The sequence below is a fragment of the Martes martes genome (genome assembly GCF_963455335.1).
Source record: "Martes martes genome assembly, chromosome: 14".
NCBI classification, from domain to species: Eukaryota; Metazoa; Chordata; class Mammalia; order Carnivora; family Mustelidae; genus Martes; species Martes martes.
The window spans coordinates 50,163,803-50,185,184 of NC_137902.1; the positions used below are offsets into that span (position 1 = coordinate 50,163,803).

The 21,382-nt window shown below is 42.4% G+C and overlaps 1 protein-coding gene across 1 annotated transcript in view; it reads right to left on the minus strand.

The window, feature by feature from the left end:
- Positions 1-4,461: 4,461 nt before the first annotated feature.
- The window catches only part of LRMDA (leucine rich melanocyte differentiation associated), a 1,037,695-nt gene continuing 1,020,774 nt past the window's right edge, over positions 4,462-21,382 (minus strand). Inside the window, exon 7 of the mRNA XM_080822502.1 lies at positions 4,462-5,544. Within this exon, the coding sequence (XP_080678628.1) occupies positions 5,465-5,544 (80 nt within the window). The 3' untranslated portion in view covers positions 4,462-5,464. The remainder of the gene's footprint in view (positions 5,545-21,382) is intronic.

Genomic DNA, 21,382 nt, shown 5'->3' on the forward strand with positions numbered 1-21,382 from the left:
AAGCTACAATGATCAAGGGAAATCACAAGAAAGCAAGTCAAATGAAACTGTTGGTTTCACAATGCATATAAATGATTTTTACACTATACTATAGTCTATTAAGTGTGCGATATCATTACATCCAAAAAAACAATGTACATACCTTAATTTAAAAAATAGTTTATGGGTAAAAAATGATAACCATCATCTGAGCTTTGAGTGAGCCATAGTCACTGATCACAGATCAGTCTAGCAAGGACAATAACAAGGAAAAAGCTTGAAATATTGTGAGAATTACTAAAATGTGTCACAGAGGCACAAAGTGAGCAAATGCTATTGGAAGAAACGGCACCAATGGACCTGCTCGATGCAGAGTTGCTGCAAACCTTCAACTGGTAAGAAGCGCCACTTGTACATGCACGATTTGTAAAGCACAATAAAGTCAAGCGTGATAAAACGAAGTACACCTGTATCATTAAATTATGATTCAGTAATCTCTGTGAATGGATAATGTATATTAATTCTTACCTACTTCAAAACTCCATCACTGAATCGTCTAAATATCATGGTGAAGCCACCACGAGCCACCTTGGTTCCTCTCATCACAAGGAATCAAACTGAAAAGTCAGTGTTTAAAGGAAAATTATTCCCAGTAGCTCTCAAATTCATCCTTATTTCTAAGATTGAAGGAATTATTCCAACTTGGAAAAGGAAATACTGTAAGGTAAGTGATGTGAGAAAATGTAAACATTAATTATTTCCAGATTATTCGACATGTTAATTAAGGCTATGCACTTGAATTTAGGTGTCATCACTCGTCCCAGGAGTTGTTACCATTTACAGCCGGAACGCAGGGACAGTCAAACCCTATTGCCAGCATCTTCAGCCCTGCATAGAGGGCTTCATTGTTTTCCTTAAATATCTTGGCATTTGTGTCATATTCTCCAGGCATCCCTCTGCCTCTGAACTTAACGAACATATGAAGGTTTGGCAAGAGCATGAAACTACTTTCTCTCTTTGATCTAACTGCCAGACACCAAGTCTTCCCCTTATCTTTCAGCTGGTCCAAGCAGCAAGGGCACTTACAGTAGGATGCTGGTTTTTGTTGAATATTAAGCACATGCCATAGTCATCTTTGGGCATAGACAGCCATCACACATATGACCGCTTATGCCCACACTGCTTTGTCGTCCATCTTTTCCTCATTGCTTTTATGAGAGAAACCAATAAAACATGCCCGAATAGTGGCCCTCCACACTTATATCAAAGATCATTCCATGTGAAGGAGAAGATGTTACTAAATATTGCTGTCGGGCTATACATCAGCAACCCTTCTAGTTGGCAGAAAATGGTCTTTTCGCTTCTTTTCTCATTATTCGCTTCTTTTCTCATTCAGCTCATTCACCTCAGCTCCCTATTTATTCCTGTCCACTGTGTCCACTTCCAGCTCTGCCTCATTGCTCTCCTTTGGCATGATTTCATTTATTATTATTTTTATCATCCCTATTTGAGGAACTCACTCCCAGACATTCCATACTTAAACTTTTTTTCTTAGAAAAATGCCTTTGTCCTAAGTTGTATGTGCTCCCACCCACATTCCGTAACACTTTAGAAAAATCACCACATGCTAATAAGTTAGTAGGTACAAATAACATAACTTACTATCTACCTCACCCACGAAGTAACAAATTAACATTATAATTCCCCAAAGAAGAACTCCTAAGGCTGGAAAACTTCAGGTAAACCTATAGGAAGATGATATTTTTGGACAGTGGCTATGTCTTCTAGTATTCTTCAAATCCCTTAAGTGTGTGCTGATGGATTGGAAGTAAGACACAGTACTCCGCTAGGGGCCGATAGTCTGTTTGTCATATGAATAAGTAACCAACGTGTTTTGTGCTCCTCTGGTCTCATTTTTCCTTCCAGGTCCTAGTCACGGTAGTTTACTACGTGGTATTTGGACAAGTTAGAGGGAGCGGCCCAAGTAATGGTAAACGCCGTTCTTCGGCAAAGGCTTCTTGGAAACAGAATTGGGATAAACAGATGGTGAACGTCACATTGGATCGGCTGCATTGGACAGACACCGTGGAAGAGCCCCAGTGGACCCTGTGTTGTCCAGCCCTGGCATTAGGCAGCGACGCGGATCTGACTTAGGCTCCTTTTATGAGTAGCAACTACTGAACACTGTTACTGTGTTTGATGAAAAGAGCCCTGTGGATTGTTTTTGATCTGCATATTAACAAAGAAGAAAAAGACAGCCAGGTTATTTCTTAGAAGCAGCAAGAAAGATTTTCCCTTAAAAACGTGCAAGACATATCCCTGCTGGAACATGCGCACACGCACGCGCACGCACACACACACACAGACAAAACCGAACAAAACAGAACAAATGAAAAATCCTTTCATCCAGAATCCGTGGCTTGCTTTCTTTTATTCCTTAGTATACGTGAACATGTGAAAATGCACAACACTCAGACGTGCAGCCTGATCGAGTGATCATCTCTTATAATGTGCCTCTATTTAAAGCAACAAACAGATGGAGGGTTTATGAGCAAGGCTGGTAAAAGTAAAAGCAAATTATTGTAATAGTTGTACTTTTAATAGGATTCCCCACAATCTAAAACATTATTCCCCAAGGAACAAATTGTTCTACAAAATCGTGTTACTTAGGAAAAAGACAGTCTGCCCTGACTTTGCAGAGGCAATAGAGGACTCTGGACGGCCTTCTACTGCAGGGGCTCTCAAGGCAGACCGGTGTCCTGGGAGAGAGGATACCGGGATGCCGGCTAGCGTGATCTCCTAAGAAAAAGCTCAGTGGAATAGGGTAAAAGGCAGAAGGACCAAGGGGCAATTGGAGGTATGAAATAATTCTGAGCTTTGACTGAATTTCTTACCTTCTAATGCTCTACTTTAAAAAAACAACATTTGGGAAATTCTTACAGATTTAAGATAAGCACACAACATCAGTTCCTGCTCTACCAATTCAGACCAACGTCTCACTCTACACAGCAAATCTTGCTCCACAAACTGTGCAACTGTAAACAACCCAACACAAATTCATGACCATCATCCCAGTTCAAGAGAAAGAAAACTCGTAATAATTCTATCATTAAGATGAATGGACCATAGTGATGGCCTTTACGTAAATGATAATTAAAGCTAATCTTAATTAAAGTTATTACACCATTTTGGAAGAAAATAAACAACCCAAAGAGAGGGGAACAATGCGGTCAATAACTCACTCCAAAAATATTTTTTTGCCTCCAAAGCTCGCATTGAGGGAGACATTCCTGTGCATGATACAAATGGTTCTGACATTACGAAAAGTAAACAAGTAAGAAAAATAAAGATGGAAAAATTCTGTGGTCAGTTCACAAGTGCTTTTTTATTGTTTAAGGCAGGGTTAAAGCCTTTTATAAAGACAAGGATATATGTGCTGCTAGATTGGATATGACATTGGACTCGTCTAGCTGCCCTTGCACAGAAATCTGGCTGCCCATAATATGCCATGGACAAAACATGTGTTGGTGCTTCTAAACAAAGAGCCAGGGTGGGACCTAAGGCAGCTAATTTAAAGCATTACCCCAATACTGTTTTATAGCTCAAACAGACAAAAGGTACTCAGCTCTGGTTATGAATGGATTTGAGAGATAAAGGCAAACATTGCATATCCTCTAATTATTAATGGCCTTGAGGATTTTGATCTAAATTTGTCTCCATAACTGATTAACTTGCATAATCTACAAGAGGGACTCCTGCCAGCCTCATTGTAAGTCATTCAAGGACTGTGTTGACTCGGGAGGCCAGAGGCCACGCAAACAGTCTAGAACTGGGAAAGTAGGTTCGTCTTGGGTCCTTGGGGATTTTGAGTCCCCAAAGACTCTTACAGTAGCGACCCTCTAGTTATGTTTTGCCTGTAACTCGGAGGGACTCTCTTTCAGGTTTTGCTATCCTCAATTTAACCTAATAGTGGGAGATCCAGGGCAATGAACACTTGGTCTAAACAGAAGAAGCAAAAATAAATGCTCTTGTGTCAAGAGCGGCCAGCCTTTCAAATGTGTCCTAGAGAGATTTCACTGGTGTGTCGGTATATTAAATTAAATTATAGCTACCCAGCGAGTACGGTAATGCTTCTTTTCCTTGTCAAATTCGTGCTGAATTTAGGCAAAGATACACAAAGATCCTCTCACGAACTTAAGGATTTCAGTTCTGAGAGGTCCTGAGGAAAATTCAAAGGGTTTGTGCCTTCTATTAAAAACTGTTTGGGGTGCCGGGGTGGCTCAGTGGGTTAAGCCTCTGCCTTCGGCTCGGGTCATGATCCCAGGGTCCTGGGATCGAGCCCCACACAGGGCTCTCTGCTTGGCAGGGAGCCTGCTTCCTCCTCTCTCTCTCTCTGCCTACTTGTGATCTCTCTCTGTCAAATAAATAAATAAAATCTTAAAAAAAAAAAAAAAGATTTGGTCTGATGGGTGTTTTCTGTGGTCCTCACTTTCTTTTTTAACTTCCTGACCCATCACCCTATTTTCCTCACCTCACCATCTTTAAATAGTACCCGGAGGAACAAACCAGCTCCGAACTACAAATACAGCCACGGGCATGGCTGGGCGTGTGTGTGGTTGAAAATGAATAAATACACACATACATAAATCCCAGTCCTTGGTGCAACCAGAGCCTGGTGCTGGGAGAGACTGCCTGACCCTGCCTACGATTCAGGGCAAGAAATGGATTTAGAAATATACAAAACAAGACCGAGTCCACGCTTTTACAGTCAGGGATTTAGGGAGAGCGATTTACTCCAGTACAGGAAGGGGAACAACACAAAGGCAGCCCTAAATGTCCAAGCGGGCTGAGAACTTCTACCCTCCGTTCTCTGAAAAACCACAAACCAGAATGCACCGCCCGGAACAAAGAAAGATGCTAAAGGACGGTGTATGTTGCAGGGTGTGGGAAGAGCGGCTGTGCAGAATGCAAGGGATTGAAGTTTAAGGTGAATAAGGGAGGGCAGCCTTCCTCTAAACTGTGACTATTTCACTAAAAATCAACCCATGGCACAATGGTATCAGAGGGTTCTCTACTCAGTAAGCAAGCTGAAGACAGTCTCTCTCGCTGGACCACGGCCAGCGAGCATGCTCAGGGAGGCCCCAGGTGTGACCTCTGCTCCCCTGTGAGCAGTGGAGGGACCAGGCAATCTATCATGGTGTTCCTCCTGTCAGCCCTGGTGCTTCGCCGCCGCTGTCTGTCACCCTAGTGGATGAGACCTGCTTAAGGGCATTCATGTCAATCTCTATGTGGCCACTCAGTCTAAGGCAGAAGGATGATCTTGACAGGCCTGGCAAAGTAGCAGAAGGTACCAAAAGCTGAAGTCATAGCCTTCCCACAGAGATGCAGTGTGGGCCAGTGTTTTTTCTTTAGCTTTTTCTTTATTTTTACTTGCCTTTTTTTCTTTTATTCTTATGACACAGGCTAAAGCATACAGAACTTGCCATCAGAGCTGGTCATCTCGGATAAACCTGTTGCCCTCCGAGTTTTTCCCGTAGTAAATGTAGCGACACTTTCCCAGGACACCTGCAAAGAAAAGGAAACACATCTTCAGAGGTGGCACGATGAGTACAGCAAGGAAGCACGGTGCAGAAAAGCAGATACACAACATGGTCTCTGGTCCAGTGGGTGGCAGCAAATGGGTTAAGCCCCAGAAAGGAAGGACCCTACTTTCTTGTCCTCAGAGTTGACACTCCAATAAAATGTGATCAGAGCACAGGCTTCTCGGAATAACATGTTCCCTGCACAAATTCTCTTCCACCTTTTCTAGTTTGGCCAAGTACTCCTCAAAATAAAGCATAAGCCTTTCTCTAAGTTCCCTTGGTAGAGTTTCTAAAAAGGGAAAATTAAGACTTTCAAGATAGGTCCTACCCAAGCAAAAGATGTAAAACAATTTTCCCAGAATGTGACTCTTTTCAAGTCCTTCACCATGAATCAAGATTATGACCTTCCAGGGAGAATCTCCCAAATCCTGGAAGGCATCAAACACATCTGGGTGATCAAGGAACAGTGGTGGTGTTGACAAAATGCTACATGGAAATCAACAAGAGCCTCCAGCATTAAAGGGCTTCTTCTTCCCTTTTTTTAGGTTGGCTCCACACCCAGTGTGGAGCCCAACATAGGGCTCGAAACCATGATCTTGAGATCAAGACCTGAGCTGAAATCAAGATTTGGACTCTTAACTAACCAAGCCACCCAGGCACCCCAAAATGGCTTCTTCTAACAGGAGGCCTGAAATGAATTCTCACGTTGGAATACCATTGATATTCATCTTTAGTTTTATTTTAAATAATTGTGTGGCTCCACATGCAGTTTTTGTTACATTCAAGGAAATTGTAGGAGAGTTTAAGTATGAAAAATACCTCTAGAATAGGGCCAAATCTTTTAACCAACTCAATATTTATTCTAAATATCCACAAGAAGTCACCTGCCACAGTTATTATGAAAGCTTTGTACGATCATTAAGGGAAAATCAGTTTTTCTCAAAGAAAATGTTTATAATTACAGTTTGCTTTTTGCCATATTGCTTTTCTTCTAATCTTAAAACAAGTAACTTAAAACTCAGCTTCACAGAGTTGTCTTATTACTGAAAATACGTGAGTCTCTCAAGTGTGCATAACCAGAAAAAAGCAAAGAAATGCCCATAAAACATTAATTCAAGAGCCACAAATCTACCTGTAAAAATAGCTACCTATATGCATCATTATTTTTTTTCCTATCAGTCTGTTAGTGTGAAACCAACAATCATCATCTGTTTTTTATTTGGGGTAAATTAGCACTAGAAATTATCCAGTTTCTTCACAGCAGAAGTTCTAAGGAAATATTTTGGTGATCCTACAAGATGTGATTCTCTACTACAGAACTTCAAATATTTTTCTTAACAAAGGATTAAAAATGGCTCTTAGAAACTTTTAAGGACAGGGCAGATGCTCCCTGGTTTGGATGGCTTGGGACAAAGTTGGGAATTCCCGGGGTCACAGGATCTCTTGAGAGTGGACCAAAGGGAGAGGATGATATTGTTTCATGGCCTCAGTCTGGTCTTGGCTTTGCTCTCATTACTTCTGTTTATCACGTTTCTGCGAACAAGGTTACTGCAAACTCATCTTCCCCCTTAGCCAGGCTTTCCTCTTGGCCCCAATCCCTAGTTTCTGCTTTTCAGAAATTAGGTGTTTGGAAACACTGAGCTTGGATAAGACCTCCTTGAGACCTTTCTTGGGGCTAGAAATTATTCCACTGGCTGTTGGCAGCTCTGAGCTGCTCCCTTTATTATGCTGCTTCATGTAGCACCTGTGACTGTACTAACATTGTCACCAATGCTGGGAGCTGGCCTGTTGGTCAGGCTTGGCCAGTCAGGTTCTGTTCCAGGAGCAGTATCCCTTACAGACCTGGGTGTGAGTGTCTCAGATGTTTCCCCACCAAGGGATTTCTTGAACATAACTAACTCAAATAAACCCTAAGAATCTGGAAGGATGAGACCAAGGGATGTTAATTACTTTCTATAGCACCAGGACAGCATGAATTTTTATAAAAAGAAATGGATAGGGCTGTCAGATATCATAAAGAACACAATCTTTCTCTTGAATAAAAGAATGAAAGTCAGACATGCGTGCGTGCGTGCACACGCACACCCACGCACGCACGTGCACACCCACACACCACACACTAGCGGGTGCATTCTCTCCAGTAAACCCTCCAGTACGTTCAGAGATTGAATTTCTTTCCTCTATCCTCTCTCCTTGGTAACCGTCAACTCCAGACCTTGCCTAGCTACAACCTGGATGGCCAGTGCCATCCTGGAAACAAGCTGGCTATCCCTGGAACGTGGGCTGGAATGTGGAGGGAGGGAGGTGAAGGGTTCTGAGCCCTGTTCCCCAGGCCTTCTTTCTGGTCGGCACTGATGAAAGTCCTTTTTAAGGCCTGCCCTGTTCCTTGCGGCCTGGAAGCAAGAATGTTTATAGACATCCTGGTGAGAGAGGGCTGTTTGATGAATGCAGGAGACTGGCGAGGTGTCAGAGCTTGGAGAATGAGGCAAGGACATGAGGTATTAATATTGTCAATGATCTCTTGACGGGAAAACAGATACCGCACTCACCGTCAGATTTAAATAGGCATCGAGTGCATTGATGACAAAAGGGCAGACTTCAAACAAAGAGCTGTGTGGTGGGGAGCAGAGCTAGTCTCTGTGCTGGCAATAACCTGATCTGAAGAGACACTGTCAGGGCTAGAGACAGGCCCAGGATTGTGTGCGGTGACAGAAAACAGAGATGCTGACAGAGATACCAGTGCCATATTATGCCAAGGATATTCTAACACTGTCTGCCGTGCTAACGAAAGCTGACATCACTCCCTATCACTTGGGGTCTTCTCCGCCCGCTCCTGCAGAGCAGTTCTCCCCAGACATCATTACAAAACTCTCAGCTCGAAGTTCCTGGCAGCCCTGTTCTGTCAGAGCACTTGGGGTCAAGGGGCCTAAGGATAACCTCAGTCAATCTAAATTTGGACTTTGCAGGAGGAGCGCACTCATCCCCCGGTATCTCGGCTACTTGAGGTGATCAGAGCGCCAACGTGTGAGGAGCTGTCACCTTGAATAAAATCCTTACAGGGAAGGCACCCCGTCTGTGGGCTGCTCCAGAAAGGCACAGGGACGGCCTGCCAGCCAAAAATGAGATCCAGCCGCTAGTGTTCTCCTAGGGAGGAAGGTGGTCTGGCTAGTGACAGTTAAAATCGGCTGAAATTTTTGAACTCGCGCCACCTACAGTGGTTTAAACTAAGCAAGTGTTGCCTCTGTTGAGAATCCTACCCGAGTGCACAGTTGGGCTCACATGGGACATTAGTGTTCCAAAACATAAACAAACAAACAAATAAATAAAATTAATAAGGGAGAAAAAAGAATAAACCCCACAATCCCATGTGTGGCCATAGGACTTTATCCTTCCTGAAGATTATTTGTAAAATAATGGCATGTGCTTATAAATTAAGTGAGGTGGCAGCATGTTTCTCTCTCCCCGGCCTCCCCGTGGCCCTCTTCTCCTGTCATGGCAACTGCCATAAACTGTGAAAATTACAGAGGGAACAGTTTGCTTGCAAAGAACATTTTGACAGGGAGGCGCTCTGAGGCTGGAATTTGGGAACCCGCTGGTTGTGACTCAGTAGGCGGTGGTTTCCGCGTACATCTGTAATGCATTCACTTGTTTGTATCTCCTCGAACTATAACGTCTTGGGACTGCAGGGGGAACAACACATTTAATGGCATATGTAGTGTTTTTAATTAAAATATCTGGCTTTGGCCATAAGAAGTGAAGCAGGCTTGCCATGCGTCAGGCTGACATGTATCTGTCTGTGTGGAGGGTTTCTTTTCAGGGTCCCTGAAAAATGACAGTGTGCTGTCCCCTGGGGAATCTTCTCGTGCCAAATGAGACTCCTAATTTTTCTTAAGTAGCCAGCTCTCCCATCACCATAAGCTTTTAAAACTATAATTATGAAAAAAATGTATTGGGAAGAATCTGTTTTAAAGAGGTCCTTTATCTTTTAAATGTTTCCCCCTCTGGAATGGATGTTCTAATTACGCAGGTTAAGTTATGACCTTGGGGCTGCCTGAGGGGCGAGAAGCAGCATCTTTTCTTTGGATGCAAGTCTGTGATGTCGGGGCAGTACCAGAGACTGTGCCGGGCAAGACCCTCAGAGTCCCCAGGCAGAAATGCCTTGTACCCACATGCGGGGTCCAACAAAGACCCCCGGGCTCCCTGATCCCCTGGATGGCCTTACATTTCCAGTTGCATTTCTGCTGTTTATTGATTAAGGAGAGGTGAGAGAAGACCTGTATTTAAATCCAGCTCTACCCCTAATGGTTATGTGACCATGTCCATGTCCCTTTTCCTTACTGGGCTGCATTCCCCATTTGTAAAACAAAGGCAAGGGGCCAGATAATCTTGGAAGTTCATTCTAGCTCTGAAACAAGTGATTTAGTATTTTCAAATGCTTCCCTTATGAAGACAGGGACGTCAGATCCAATACTGCTTGATGGAAAAGGCAAATCCAATGGTCAGTTAATCAAAAATTTGATTTCAACTAAGTTAGCTCTTGAAACTCATCCAGGCCACATTCCCATAATATATAGAAGCAGAGATCGGCTGGACCTCAAAATCCCCTAGTAAGGAAGTTCCACTAACTTCTGTGCAATCTGGAGTCCACACTCACTGCTGGGACATGCTTTCTGCAAACTAGCCCATGTCCTGTTAGCTTTGATATGAGCCTGTTAACTTACCAACTTTAGATTCAACAGAGCTCAACTCTAAATATCAGAGTAAGTGGTTGGTCATTTATATCTTAGTTGTGGAACAATAGTAATCTAGACACACACACAAACATATGAATACAAAAACTTATTTGATGATGGAGTACAGGTTGGGCCAATAAATTCATATTTGTAAAGTTAAGTAAGAAGTATCAATGCTATTGTCATTATGAACATTAGTTTTGGTAATCATCATTTTAAGTGCTATTATCACAAATGTAATTATAGCTGTGTAATGACAAACAGATTTTGATCCAGTGATTTTGATGACTAGGAGCTTGCCATTAGACTGTGCTGTGGAACAGGCAAAGGACAGAGGGCTGGCTTTTCATGGAACCCCTGTTTTCCAATCTGTAAAAGTAAAGGAAGGAACTAGACCCTTTATGGCCTCTGAAAAATAGTGACGACAGTGCTGTGAAGAGGCGGGTCCAGTGACAGATAGGGAAAGAGTATCTGGAGAGTCTTTCTGGTCCACTGTAGAAGGTTCTAGAACTATATTTCCATGTGTCCTGTACATGTTCCATTTCCACGTGTCCTATACATACCTGTGAACGTGTCACCTCTACAAAACTTCCTCCTCCCCAATCTCTAGAGCCCAGCGGCTGAAACAGTACAGAGGAGGTGTTCAATAAGTGCTTGATGACTGGATAGATTAATACCACTGAAATTATTACCTATACACAACTTGAACAGAATCCATGAAGTTAGGAATTTCTATTACTGAACACTCATACCTTAACCTCTGCTAAGACTACATGTCTGAAACAACTTAACAAGAAGGGGGCAAAAGGACAGAAGGCAACAGTCTCAATTCCTAAACACCAAGGTAGTTTTTATGCTGAACACTTTCCTCCCACAGTAACAAAGCAATCACAATATCTGGCTGGAGAGAGAGAAGCGAAGTGAACGTTATCATCCAGACTTAAGAGCTGTAAACATCATACACGGAGAAGGACATTCCCCAGAAAGCACATTCCTCAGTCTTTGGTACATGTGGGCCGCGAGTAAACTGGGAGCTGGAAGGGAATAAATGCCCATGTTTTATGATCTTGAGAAGTGGCTGGAGCAACAGCCGGAGGTCAGCCTGTGTGATGTGCTATCAGCTCTGCTGTGGATATCAGACCGGATTCAGCAGAGTCTGCAAAATTACAGGCTCCTAGCACAACATCCTCCTTTAGGGTCAGCTGCTTAAAGACTAAGGCAAAATGAAAAGAAGAGAGATTGCAAAAGGTCTTAAGGGAAAGGGTTGCTTGGGAGCTGTTTTTGTAGAAGGAGGACAAAGCCCATCATCCACGCCATGCAGATTTCCCCTTCGTTGGCTTGCTCCTCGGAGAAGCCTCAGGCTGGGAAGAAAAGGGGAAAGGTGCTCTACCCTGGAGAGGGTAAAGACATCAAAGGAGAAAGTGAGAGACTTCCTTCCCAAACTAGCTGAGTGTGATTTTAGGCAAGGGTCTCAGTTTACAATCTGCTTCTTGGGTTGGAATCCGGTGCCATGGTTGTGCAATGCTTGCTAATCCCAAAAACATGTGCAAGGGCTCCCACTGTCTCCTCCATTAACCAGGGGCACACCATCCTTGCTGACTACCACCTCAAACAGCGCCATGCAAGGGATGTCCCCCAGTCTCTCAAATGAGCACAGTCCTGAACTCTTCTCCTTTATTATACAAAACAACCCCAAGAGGGGTAGGAGCAGCAGGCCCTGCTATGCTGCCCTGAGATATGGCTGTGGTCGACACTTGAATTCTGCTGTTTTTAACCCCAAGGATGCTTTGACTTCATACTTATGAATATAAACATGGAGACTAGCCTGGTAATTTTTTTGTTTGAGAAAGCATTACTTATTCAGGGAAAACTCCATTTAGCCAATTTAATTCCTTAATTTTTAAATGCAAAGTTAAACCCTATCCTATGTTTCACATTTTGTTCCTATTTTGTCTAGTTTATTTTCAATGGAATCAACTCTTTTCCACGTACTTTTTACAACAAGGCTAAATTTCTCAGCTTTTGCCCAATATCAAAGTTTACCAGTTAGAGCTTCTAAATCTCAGAGTCATCAACTTTTGTAAAGTCACATTACCCGAATAAAATTTTGTAGATCTGAGTTGTAACAGGAAGACTTGTGCCTTCTTTTAAAGTTTAGTCAACTCACTTTATTGTGTGTAGTTTTGGTTTGTTTCAATTTTACTTTGTTTTCACTATTTCCACCACGGCTAATTTCTCCTCGTGAATTTGTACCTTTTTCAATATACCAACAAGATATAAATCTTGGTCAGTTGTTTATTTGTTTGTTTGGTTGGTTTTTGTCCATTATAAATTACATTATGTGCAGGTTTAGTTGCTGTCAGTTATATTTTGGACTGGCTCTTTCTACGGGCAATGCTTATTGTCAGTTAAAGTAAATGATAGTTTTTATTCGTTTCTTAGCACAAAGAGTGTGCAGGACAAAGATCAATACTCTGGATGCATGACAAAATCTGAACGGTGGGGTCCTGACGTGCTGCTTTCTACCAAGCACCGGTCAAAACACAAAGCAAAACAAAATAAAAACCACAGCATGGACCACAGCATCCAAGGTTTGGATGCATCCACATTCTGAAAGAAAGCTGACCCCAAATGCCGGGCCACCTATCCCTTTGAGAAGAGGGCACCTGGCCCCAGGGCTCATTCTCCTAGAGAGGCCTAATGGGACGTTAAACTTTGCACTGAGAGAGAGGAGATTACATAACCTGCTTACACGAATGCTGGGCCTTGTCAGGCCTCACCTGCGTGTTTGCAAGGAAGGAAAAGCCAGGGAGGGAAACCAGTCAGCAGAGAAAGGATCTTGGCAAAACCTGCACTGAAGGTGATAGCAATGCAAGGCTGAGACGCCAGCCTCCCAGCCTGGGGGAGGCTGCACGAGTGGTCACATGACTGGGCAGACAGGTTGATGTGTGACAAGCCAGAGCCTGTGGAAAATGCGCTCTGGGCTCCCAGGGCAGCTGAAATGAGGCTTGTCGTTTTAGACCAGGGGAAGGAGGTAGGAAAAGAGGAGAAAAACACAGGGCCAGTTTTGCCCTCATAGAATCTGGTAGTGGGGGATGTAAAAGCTGGTCCAACTCCTAGAAATAACTGAACCTTTAGGAGGACCCTCCGTAACCAGCTCCACTGTTCCACCTTGAGCCCCTGGTCCCTGCCCTCAGGTTGCAGGTGCCGTGGCCTTGCCCAGACCTCACCCGGGCCATTCAAAGTCCTTTCCACATAGAAGAAATATTAGGCTGATAGAATTAAAAGTTATGTGGCAGCAGATGTTTCCATTGTGTGAATCCTGGAAAGGAAACAGTCAACACGCTTTTCCTCAGATGTCACTGCTTTTTAAATTGTGTTGTACTGGGATTGTTCAGGTAGACAGAGACGGATGGGAAGAATCCCAGTCTGAGGGTGGGCTCACTTGTTCTTTTTTAAACATCATTAATATGATTGGATCTTATCTCTACATATGCTGTATTTCAATCAAATAGGGACATATACACATCAGACATATACATATACACATCAGTTGCTCCAACAACATCACTCCATTAAAAACAAAACAAAACAAAAAACCTGCTAACTCTTCTTAGTAATCCAAATTCTTGGTTTTTCGTCTCAGGTTACATTTTTTTGTGCTCGTTAAAATGAAGCCAGAAAGTTTTTATTCCAACTTCCTAAATGATGATTTATTTGTACACTCTCATAAGAATACTCTATTTTGCTTTTCTTCCTAGCAAGCTTAAACGAATAGGATACTTTTGTTTAAAATTATTTCTTTAACTGTACTGAAGAATTTGCATTGAGACAAAATTTAAACGTCTTCATTTTAGGTCGAGTCTTTCATTTCATAATGGCAGAAAATGAGGTTCAAAGTGGCTTCCCCAAGGTCACAGTGCCAGACCAGACACCCATGCAACTCTACCTGCCTAACCCAGGTATCTCTGAATCATAAGACACTGCCTTTAAGACAGTGAGGCACTCCAAAGATCAGTCTGACAAAGGCTGACTCTTACCTACTTTTCCATTGGGAGAAATGGAATCTTCAAGGCCCGTTTGGTGTGAGCACGTTCCCCTACTCCCCATCTCTGTATTCTAAGTGGGGTTTAATGGATTTGAGATGGGCTGGATTCCAAAGTGCATGCCAAGATGGAATGCAAATCAGTTCAGATTCATGAAGTTCCCTTCCGTGCTGCTCACTGATGGATGTCACGTAACCCAAGCTGTCAGTCAAAGTGGACAGTGGTCAAGTGGTATGGCCTCATTTTTCCTTCTCAGTGTTCTTTTTTCTTTTTGCTGAAGAAAACTCAGAAATCTTTCAGACAGGGGATAGAGACAGAAAGAAAGAAAAAGTTCACCCCTTCGTCACCTCCACCATTTCCACCATTATGTCCACATTCATCTTTTCCATCTCCCATCTGAAGTCAAGAGCATTGCCACTAGAGGGCAGCATGAATTTAGGAAAAACAGCAGCTTTTTTGGGAAAGAAAAAAAAAATGATGGCAACTATTCAGGAAGGGCCATTAAAGCCACACTGTGCTTTTGGTCACCAATTATAGGTTCTGTAATGATCAATATGTCACGTTTGCTCAATCTATGCTGAAGGCTTTCTGGAGTGGGGCTACCAAACACCCCCCTTTTGGATTCCTCTAGCCTCTATTTCCAAGACTGATTTTCTTTGCCATCAGTTGCTGTAATTCATCCTCCAGGCTCAGGAGTTGGGGATATTTACATAATACCGGCATAAGTGTAAAGAAGTATGCAAACTAATAAACAGAGATAAATTCCTGAATATCCTAGAAAAATACCATTTTCATTGCAGAAAGCCAAAAGAAAATATGCCAGCCAATGGCTTGGCAAAAAAGGGAGAAAACTCAAAAATAAGACAAAATAAAACTGGATCAATAAAATATACAAAAGTTGTGTATATGCCATTCACACAGATCATGGCGGCCCTAAACCCACCCAACTATCATCTTCCCTCTTACAGTATCTGGTCCAGACTAAACAGAATAGAGGGGCAGTGGGCACCTGGGTGGGTTAGTCAGTTAAGCATCTGCCATGATCCCAGGGTCCTGGGATTGAGTCCTGCACCAGGCTCTCTGCTCAATGGAGAGTCTGCTTCTCCTTCTTGCTTTCCCTCTGTGCTCTCTCTCTCTTTCAAATAAACAAAATCTTAAAAAAAAAAAAAAAGAAAAGAAAAGAAAAAGAAAAAGAAAGAAAGGAAGAAAATAAAGAAAAGAGAGGCAGAAACAACTCAAATAAAAATAAAATAATAATTTCAGCTTCTCTTTGACTACATTTGGTGCCTATCATTAATCTCTGGTACATAGGTCAGTGTTTATTTTCATGGCCTGACAGCAAATGACCAACTTCCTTTAGGAGAAATGAGGTATTCATGGGTTTCTAGGGATTCCAAGCTTATCATTATTTTTAAAACAGCAATAAATGTATGACATTCTAGGCCATGACATTTTAAATGAGAATTTTTTAGGGTTAAAAGAAATGAGCAGATTAAATCAGAGAAGGGAGTACACAAAAATCAGTGTTGCTAGATGAGGGGAAGGAGAGCTGAGCGCAGGTGTGACTCTCCATCTCAGCTAAGAGACCTTTCACATGGTCAGCGAAGCACGCATAAAATGGCTCTCACACACTTTCTTCCCATACACTTTCTTTCCTCATATAACAGTCATGTGATTGACTAGTCACTAGGGGAATGTTGGGTTCCAGTTAATTAATTAAATTATCTCATTAACTCGTGGATAACTAGAAACCTTTCCGAGTTTGCTCTCCTACATCAACACTATGTAAAACCAAAGCCAGCTTCCTCGTCTTACCAGGTATATCACAATGACCACAAATGAGGATTTCTCTGAGTATCTATAGTGAGGATGATACAGTTTAGAAGCTTCTCTGGGGTGGGAAAACTGCTCACTGAATGTTTCTCAAGGTCTTAAGATCTCCTTTATATATGAGCTCCAAAAGGGCAGAGATGACAACTTTTCATCCTTGCTTCAAGAGGCCCAGGGTATGTAGGTACTCAATAGATTATTTTTTAGTGTGGAATAAATGAAAGAATCCTAGGACGCAACTTGCCCTTGCACCAGAATCACCCAGAAGTTTGATAAAAACAGATGCTTAGCCCCATCCCCAGAGTTTCTGATTAGTGGATCTCAGGCAGGGCCAAGAATTTGCATTTTTGTTAGTTCCCGGGCAAGAGTGATGCTGCTGATTAGGGGACCCCACTTTAACAGACACTGTTCTAGGACAACCCAAAGGGGCTCCTTTTTTCCTTTTTTAAAAGTATCTTTTATTGACATTAGCTTTTATTCTTATAAAATTAAGATCACTCAGATTCAGAGACAGAAAACCTCGTTGACTGAGGGTCCTAGTGTATTGAGTTTTAGTAAATACAGTTACTGTCTCCAAACAGCAGTCTGAAAACCAATGGCACCTAAAGTTAATAATAACAATAATTTTTATAATAGTTGTTCTTTAAAGAGAAAAAAACATAAAAGTTTAAATTTAAGTGATGTGTAGACTATATTAACAGAAGAAAAGAGGTTTTTTTTGGATAAGTAGGGTAGAACTGAACCTGGAAACCATAATTTATGAAGTATAAGAAAAAAAAAACTTGCAGAAAAATTTCCCAGAAAGTCTTTAGCTTTCCTCTAAAAGGACAGAATCTTAAATGAACAAATCAGAGCAGTGGGGGTCCTCCTGCAGAGTCTGAATGGGAATTTTGGCTTTGCTCTCAAGCACAAATTTGCTTTTGGGTTTCAGATATGCTTCTATTAGAAAGCTTACATCAAAAGGGGGGAAACATCCACAGTTCTGTCTAGTTCTTCAGGCTAAATTTTCTCAAGAGAGTCATTGCAAATAAAGACAAGTGGCTTTTTTTTTTTCTTTAATTCTTCTTCAAGCTGCAAAAAAAAGAACCTTTCAAATAAAATTAAGCAGACCCAGTAACAACTGGGTTTGTCATAACTCAAACTCTGCAAGGATTGGGGGAAAGACCTTCCTTCTTGGGCCCATTAGTCCAGCCTCCATCTGCCCTTCATTAGAATCCAAACAAACTTTTCCTGTACTGATATTACTATAATCTTTCCTAATTCCAGGACACCCTAAATTGCTTTTTCCAAAAGGAAAACAAAAGGAATCTGCTGACATATGAGCTAACTGAAAGAAGTTTGCATTATATAAAAAACAAAAACAAAAACAAAAATATGTCGTTGCAGAAAGCACAGCATAATTCTCGGGCACTAGTAAATCTCAATGCCAAATGCCAAAATGTTTTCATTATTTCCTGATCTTTACCTTCCCATCCTCTAGCCTGCCGTGGAAAAATAAAAAGTCCATATATATGCTAATGCTAATGAAAGAAACTATAGGTTAAGGAAGAATTAATAGAAGAAAGTAGTTTATAAGAGCAATATGAACCTCTTGTACATTTTTTTTTTTTTTTACTCAAGATAAAGACAAAGTAAACAGTAGAAGAACATATTATAAGGGCCTTCATTAGGGCCAGGCTCATTAAAACTTAATGAAGGCACCAGAGTCTCTCCAACAATATTTAGAGGGGTGTACTTTTTACCTATCAGTGGAATGGCCTGGGTTGGAGAGACATTCCTGACAGTGGGTGGTACCAGGTGTTATCTGTCTCTGGAACATACTACTTTGATGGCTTGGGATATTACCCCTTTTATTTGGCTGGCTTGAATTCGTCAGGATTCACCCTGTGGTGAGTTAACATGCCTCCATATTGAAAAAAAATTGCCCATGGGCCAATGTGAGCCTTGCACCTAATAGAATACATCTGGCTCTGACAGTTTGATGCCCAGCTCTGAGCCACATTCGGCAACACAAATTAACAGCGTAGACATTGCCCACGCTGAGCAGGAAGTAATAACCTGCTACCTGCTACTTGGCCAAAATCTCATTATAAGCCATTACCGTAATTGAGGGCCAAGACTCTGTGGATATTAGACTCCCCGAGCGCCAGTCGTTAGTTCAGCAGAAGAAAGACTCCGAATGGAGGGGGCGGTGGGGCCGACTGAGGAGAAACTGTTTTGGACCGTAGCGTGAATTCCTTCTCCGGGGTGCTCTGTGGCTCTGGGAGCTCTGGGAGTGGTTTCTCTTCTGTCCCAAAGTCCACAGGACCTCTTGGGGGGAGGGGGGGCTCGGGACTCCTGGAAGCTGACACAATTCTTGGTAGGTCTCCAACAATGCTATGCAATTAAAATTTGGTTTAAGTGAATACTGAGGATAGCCACAAAGGGAAGAAGAGGGCAAAAAAAGTCAGAATTCTGAAGAGTAATAAGGGTAGAAGCTGGGGTGGAGAAAGGCGGAAATAGAGCCTCTCTAGAATTACTGTATCTATATGAGCTTTCAGTCTTCTGCAGGGGGCAAGGCCAGCCCCTTTTCCCCATAAGACTGGCCCTCTTAGTCTCTGTCCAGGGTCAGGCAGCGAGGGATGAAGTGGTGAGGGTGTGGTGGAGGGAAACAGGACAGAAGTCCAATGGATCGATCAAATGGTGCATCAATTAACCTGGGTTTTGGTGTCATGAGGACGGTTCTGGACTTCAGTAACCATGACAGCTATCAATAAATGTCTCTTGGAAGGAGTTACAGAGGGCCAGGGAAAGGAGTAACTGAAAATACAATAAACCATCTCCAGGAAGTCCTTCTTATCCTGCTACATACAAACCCCTCCCTGGCCCCACACTTCACACACACCCCAATAAGAACCATAATCTCCAATTATGGGAGCTTGTTTATGCCACGTTTTACCTTGGTTATACTCAGGGGTAACCTAAACCTTCTGAGTGCCAGGACTTGTCCAGAAATGACTGGAGGCCTAGTTAATAAAGCTTCCAAGGCATCCAGAAGTTTCCATCACCTCCTATGCCATGTCTCAGTGAAAGAATCCCTGGCCTTGGAATTTTGAAAAGTCATTATTTTGGGGGAAAATAAATACGGCAGTGGAGGAGAGAGGCTGCTGCTGAGCGCGAGGACATCTGTGAACAGCAGGTGCACACGCGGGCCATGCTAAGACAGTCTTCCCATCTCAGCCACGCCAGCCTCAGTGTTTTTCTTCACCTAGAGGGTTAAGCACAAGCTGGAGCCTACGAAATGGCTGCTGTTGGTACAAGTGAGGCCTTCCCTATAACTAGATCCTTCAGGAAAAAACAAATTAATCAACAGCGAGCTGAAGTGGGTTTAATGATTGCATTCTGCATACAATCAGCTTTTCCCTTTTCAAGGGCCATCAATATGTCAAGGGAAGACATATCTGAAGGATATAGCTCTTAACATCAAGGTTATCTATTCTCCACAAGGCTCCCACTCCTTGCTGAGCTGATACTCCACGCTGCCTGTGTCTAACATTTTCATCAACTCTGCAATCAATCAAGGTAATAATGTTGTGCAAAAAATCAATTAACAACGCAATTAAACTTTCCTTATTATCTCAAAGGGCTGAAATAATACCTAAAGGGAAGATAGACTCACTGAACGCAGACATCCATAATCCAATGTGAAAGTGAATTATGAGGTTGGACAGATGCAGGCATGTGCGGGTGCTGTTATTTTCCAGGGGTTATATCTCATCGTGGCAGTGTATCAGTCAGCCCCAATCCCAGACCCTAAAACTCCAAATTACTTTTAAGAAATATATGATGTGCAATATCCATTTCATATTCTCTTTTAAAGATAACCCCCTCCCCTCCAAAAAAATTGAACGGCCATATTATTCAAAGACAAAATGATCTTTCAACAAGAACATAAAATATAAAAGCTATAATAACATTTACATCTGTATAGCACACATCTCTGTAAATGCAGGTCATCTATTATACATAATCTGCGGAGCCTAAGAGGCCCGGGATGCGGCACAACATTTAAAACCCAAATGCGTGAATGTGCAGACTCCTATGGGATGGCCGTGCCTTCCCCCAAGTGGAGGTCTCACCCTTGCCAGCCCACACTCACATGCGCGCACACATGTACGTGCACACATGGAGAAGCATCCAGAACAGAAGCATCAGTCATTTAAAATGAGAATGACTATATTATTTAGTAATTACACTCAGCTTGCCCCGAAACACTGTCCTTAGGAATGGAGCATTTATAGTACGTAAAAGAGATGATTATTAACCTTTTGCTGCAGTGAGGACTGCGAAGGGCTTGAGATTTCACGGTGAAAGAGGATACGTAGTAGAAGAAGAGGAAGGGGCTCCCTGACATTTTCAGAGCTCATCTTAAATGGTTCAGGACCCACGTGCAATGGTCTGGCTCCAACAAAAGACGGAAGAGGAAACAATAACCAGAAGAGGGAAGGTTAAACAGACAAACAAACAAACATTAAAGCGAAAGCCGGCAAACAAAAAGCGCTGATCAAATATTGACATTAGTTGAATATACTCTTAACTCCCGGAAATAAAACACAACAACACTTATAAGGATCAATATGAACAGATACCAAATGTGAATGCCCACACAAAAATCACCTCCCTCCACTCATCCTTCTCCATCATGGCACCAGAGGCTTCCCTATGGCGGAATGGGAGGATCTCACAGCGTATATGGAGAACCTAGGAGATCCCTGGAAATTCATAAGAGCCAAACGAACTGATCCAGAAAGGCACAATTCCAAATTTGGGCCTCGGAGAGTTATCTGAATCAGAACAAGGAAGGATTTCTTTATCAAACGGGCTGCTTTATCAAACGTGTTGCTACGTGAACTCCAGGTTTCGGTAGCACACAGCTATTCTTCTAGTGGTGTGGATTTCCATATATGCCACCTGGAGTTGTGCGCGCATTGGCGCTTGAAAATATCATTGCTCAACAATGAAGTCCCCCCCCCTTTTTCTTTTTTTGCAAGTCACTCACTTGTAACAAGGACCCATCTTCTTAAGCCAACTTTCCCCATTTTCAGCACAGCAAGAAGGCAGGACTAAGCCCCAAGTGCAGATGTACATGAACAGTAAAATGAGACAAATGCATGCACAAGCGCTCCGTCTGTAATTTCTTACGAAAAATAAGAAAGCAAATCGTGATGTACTT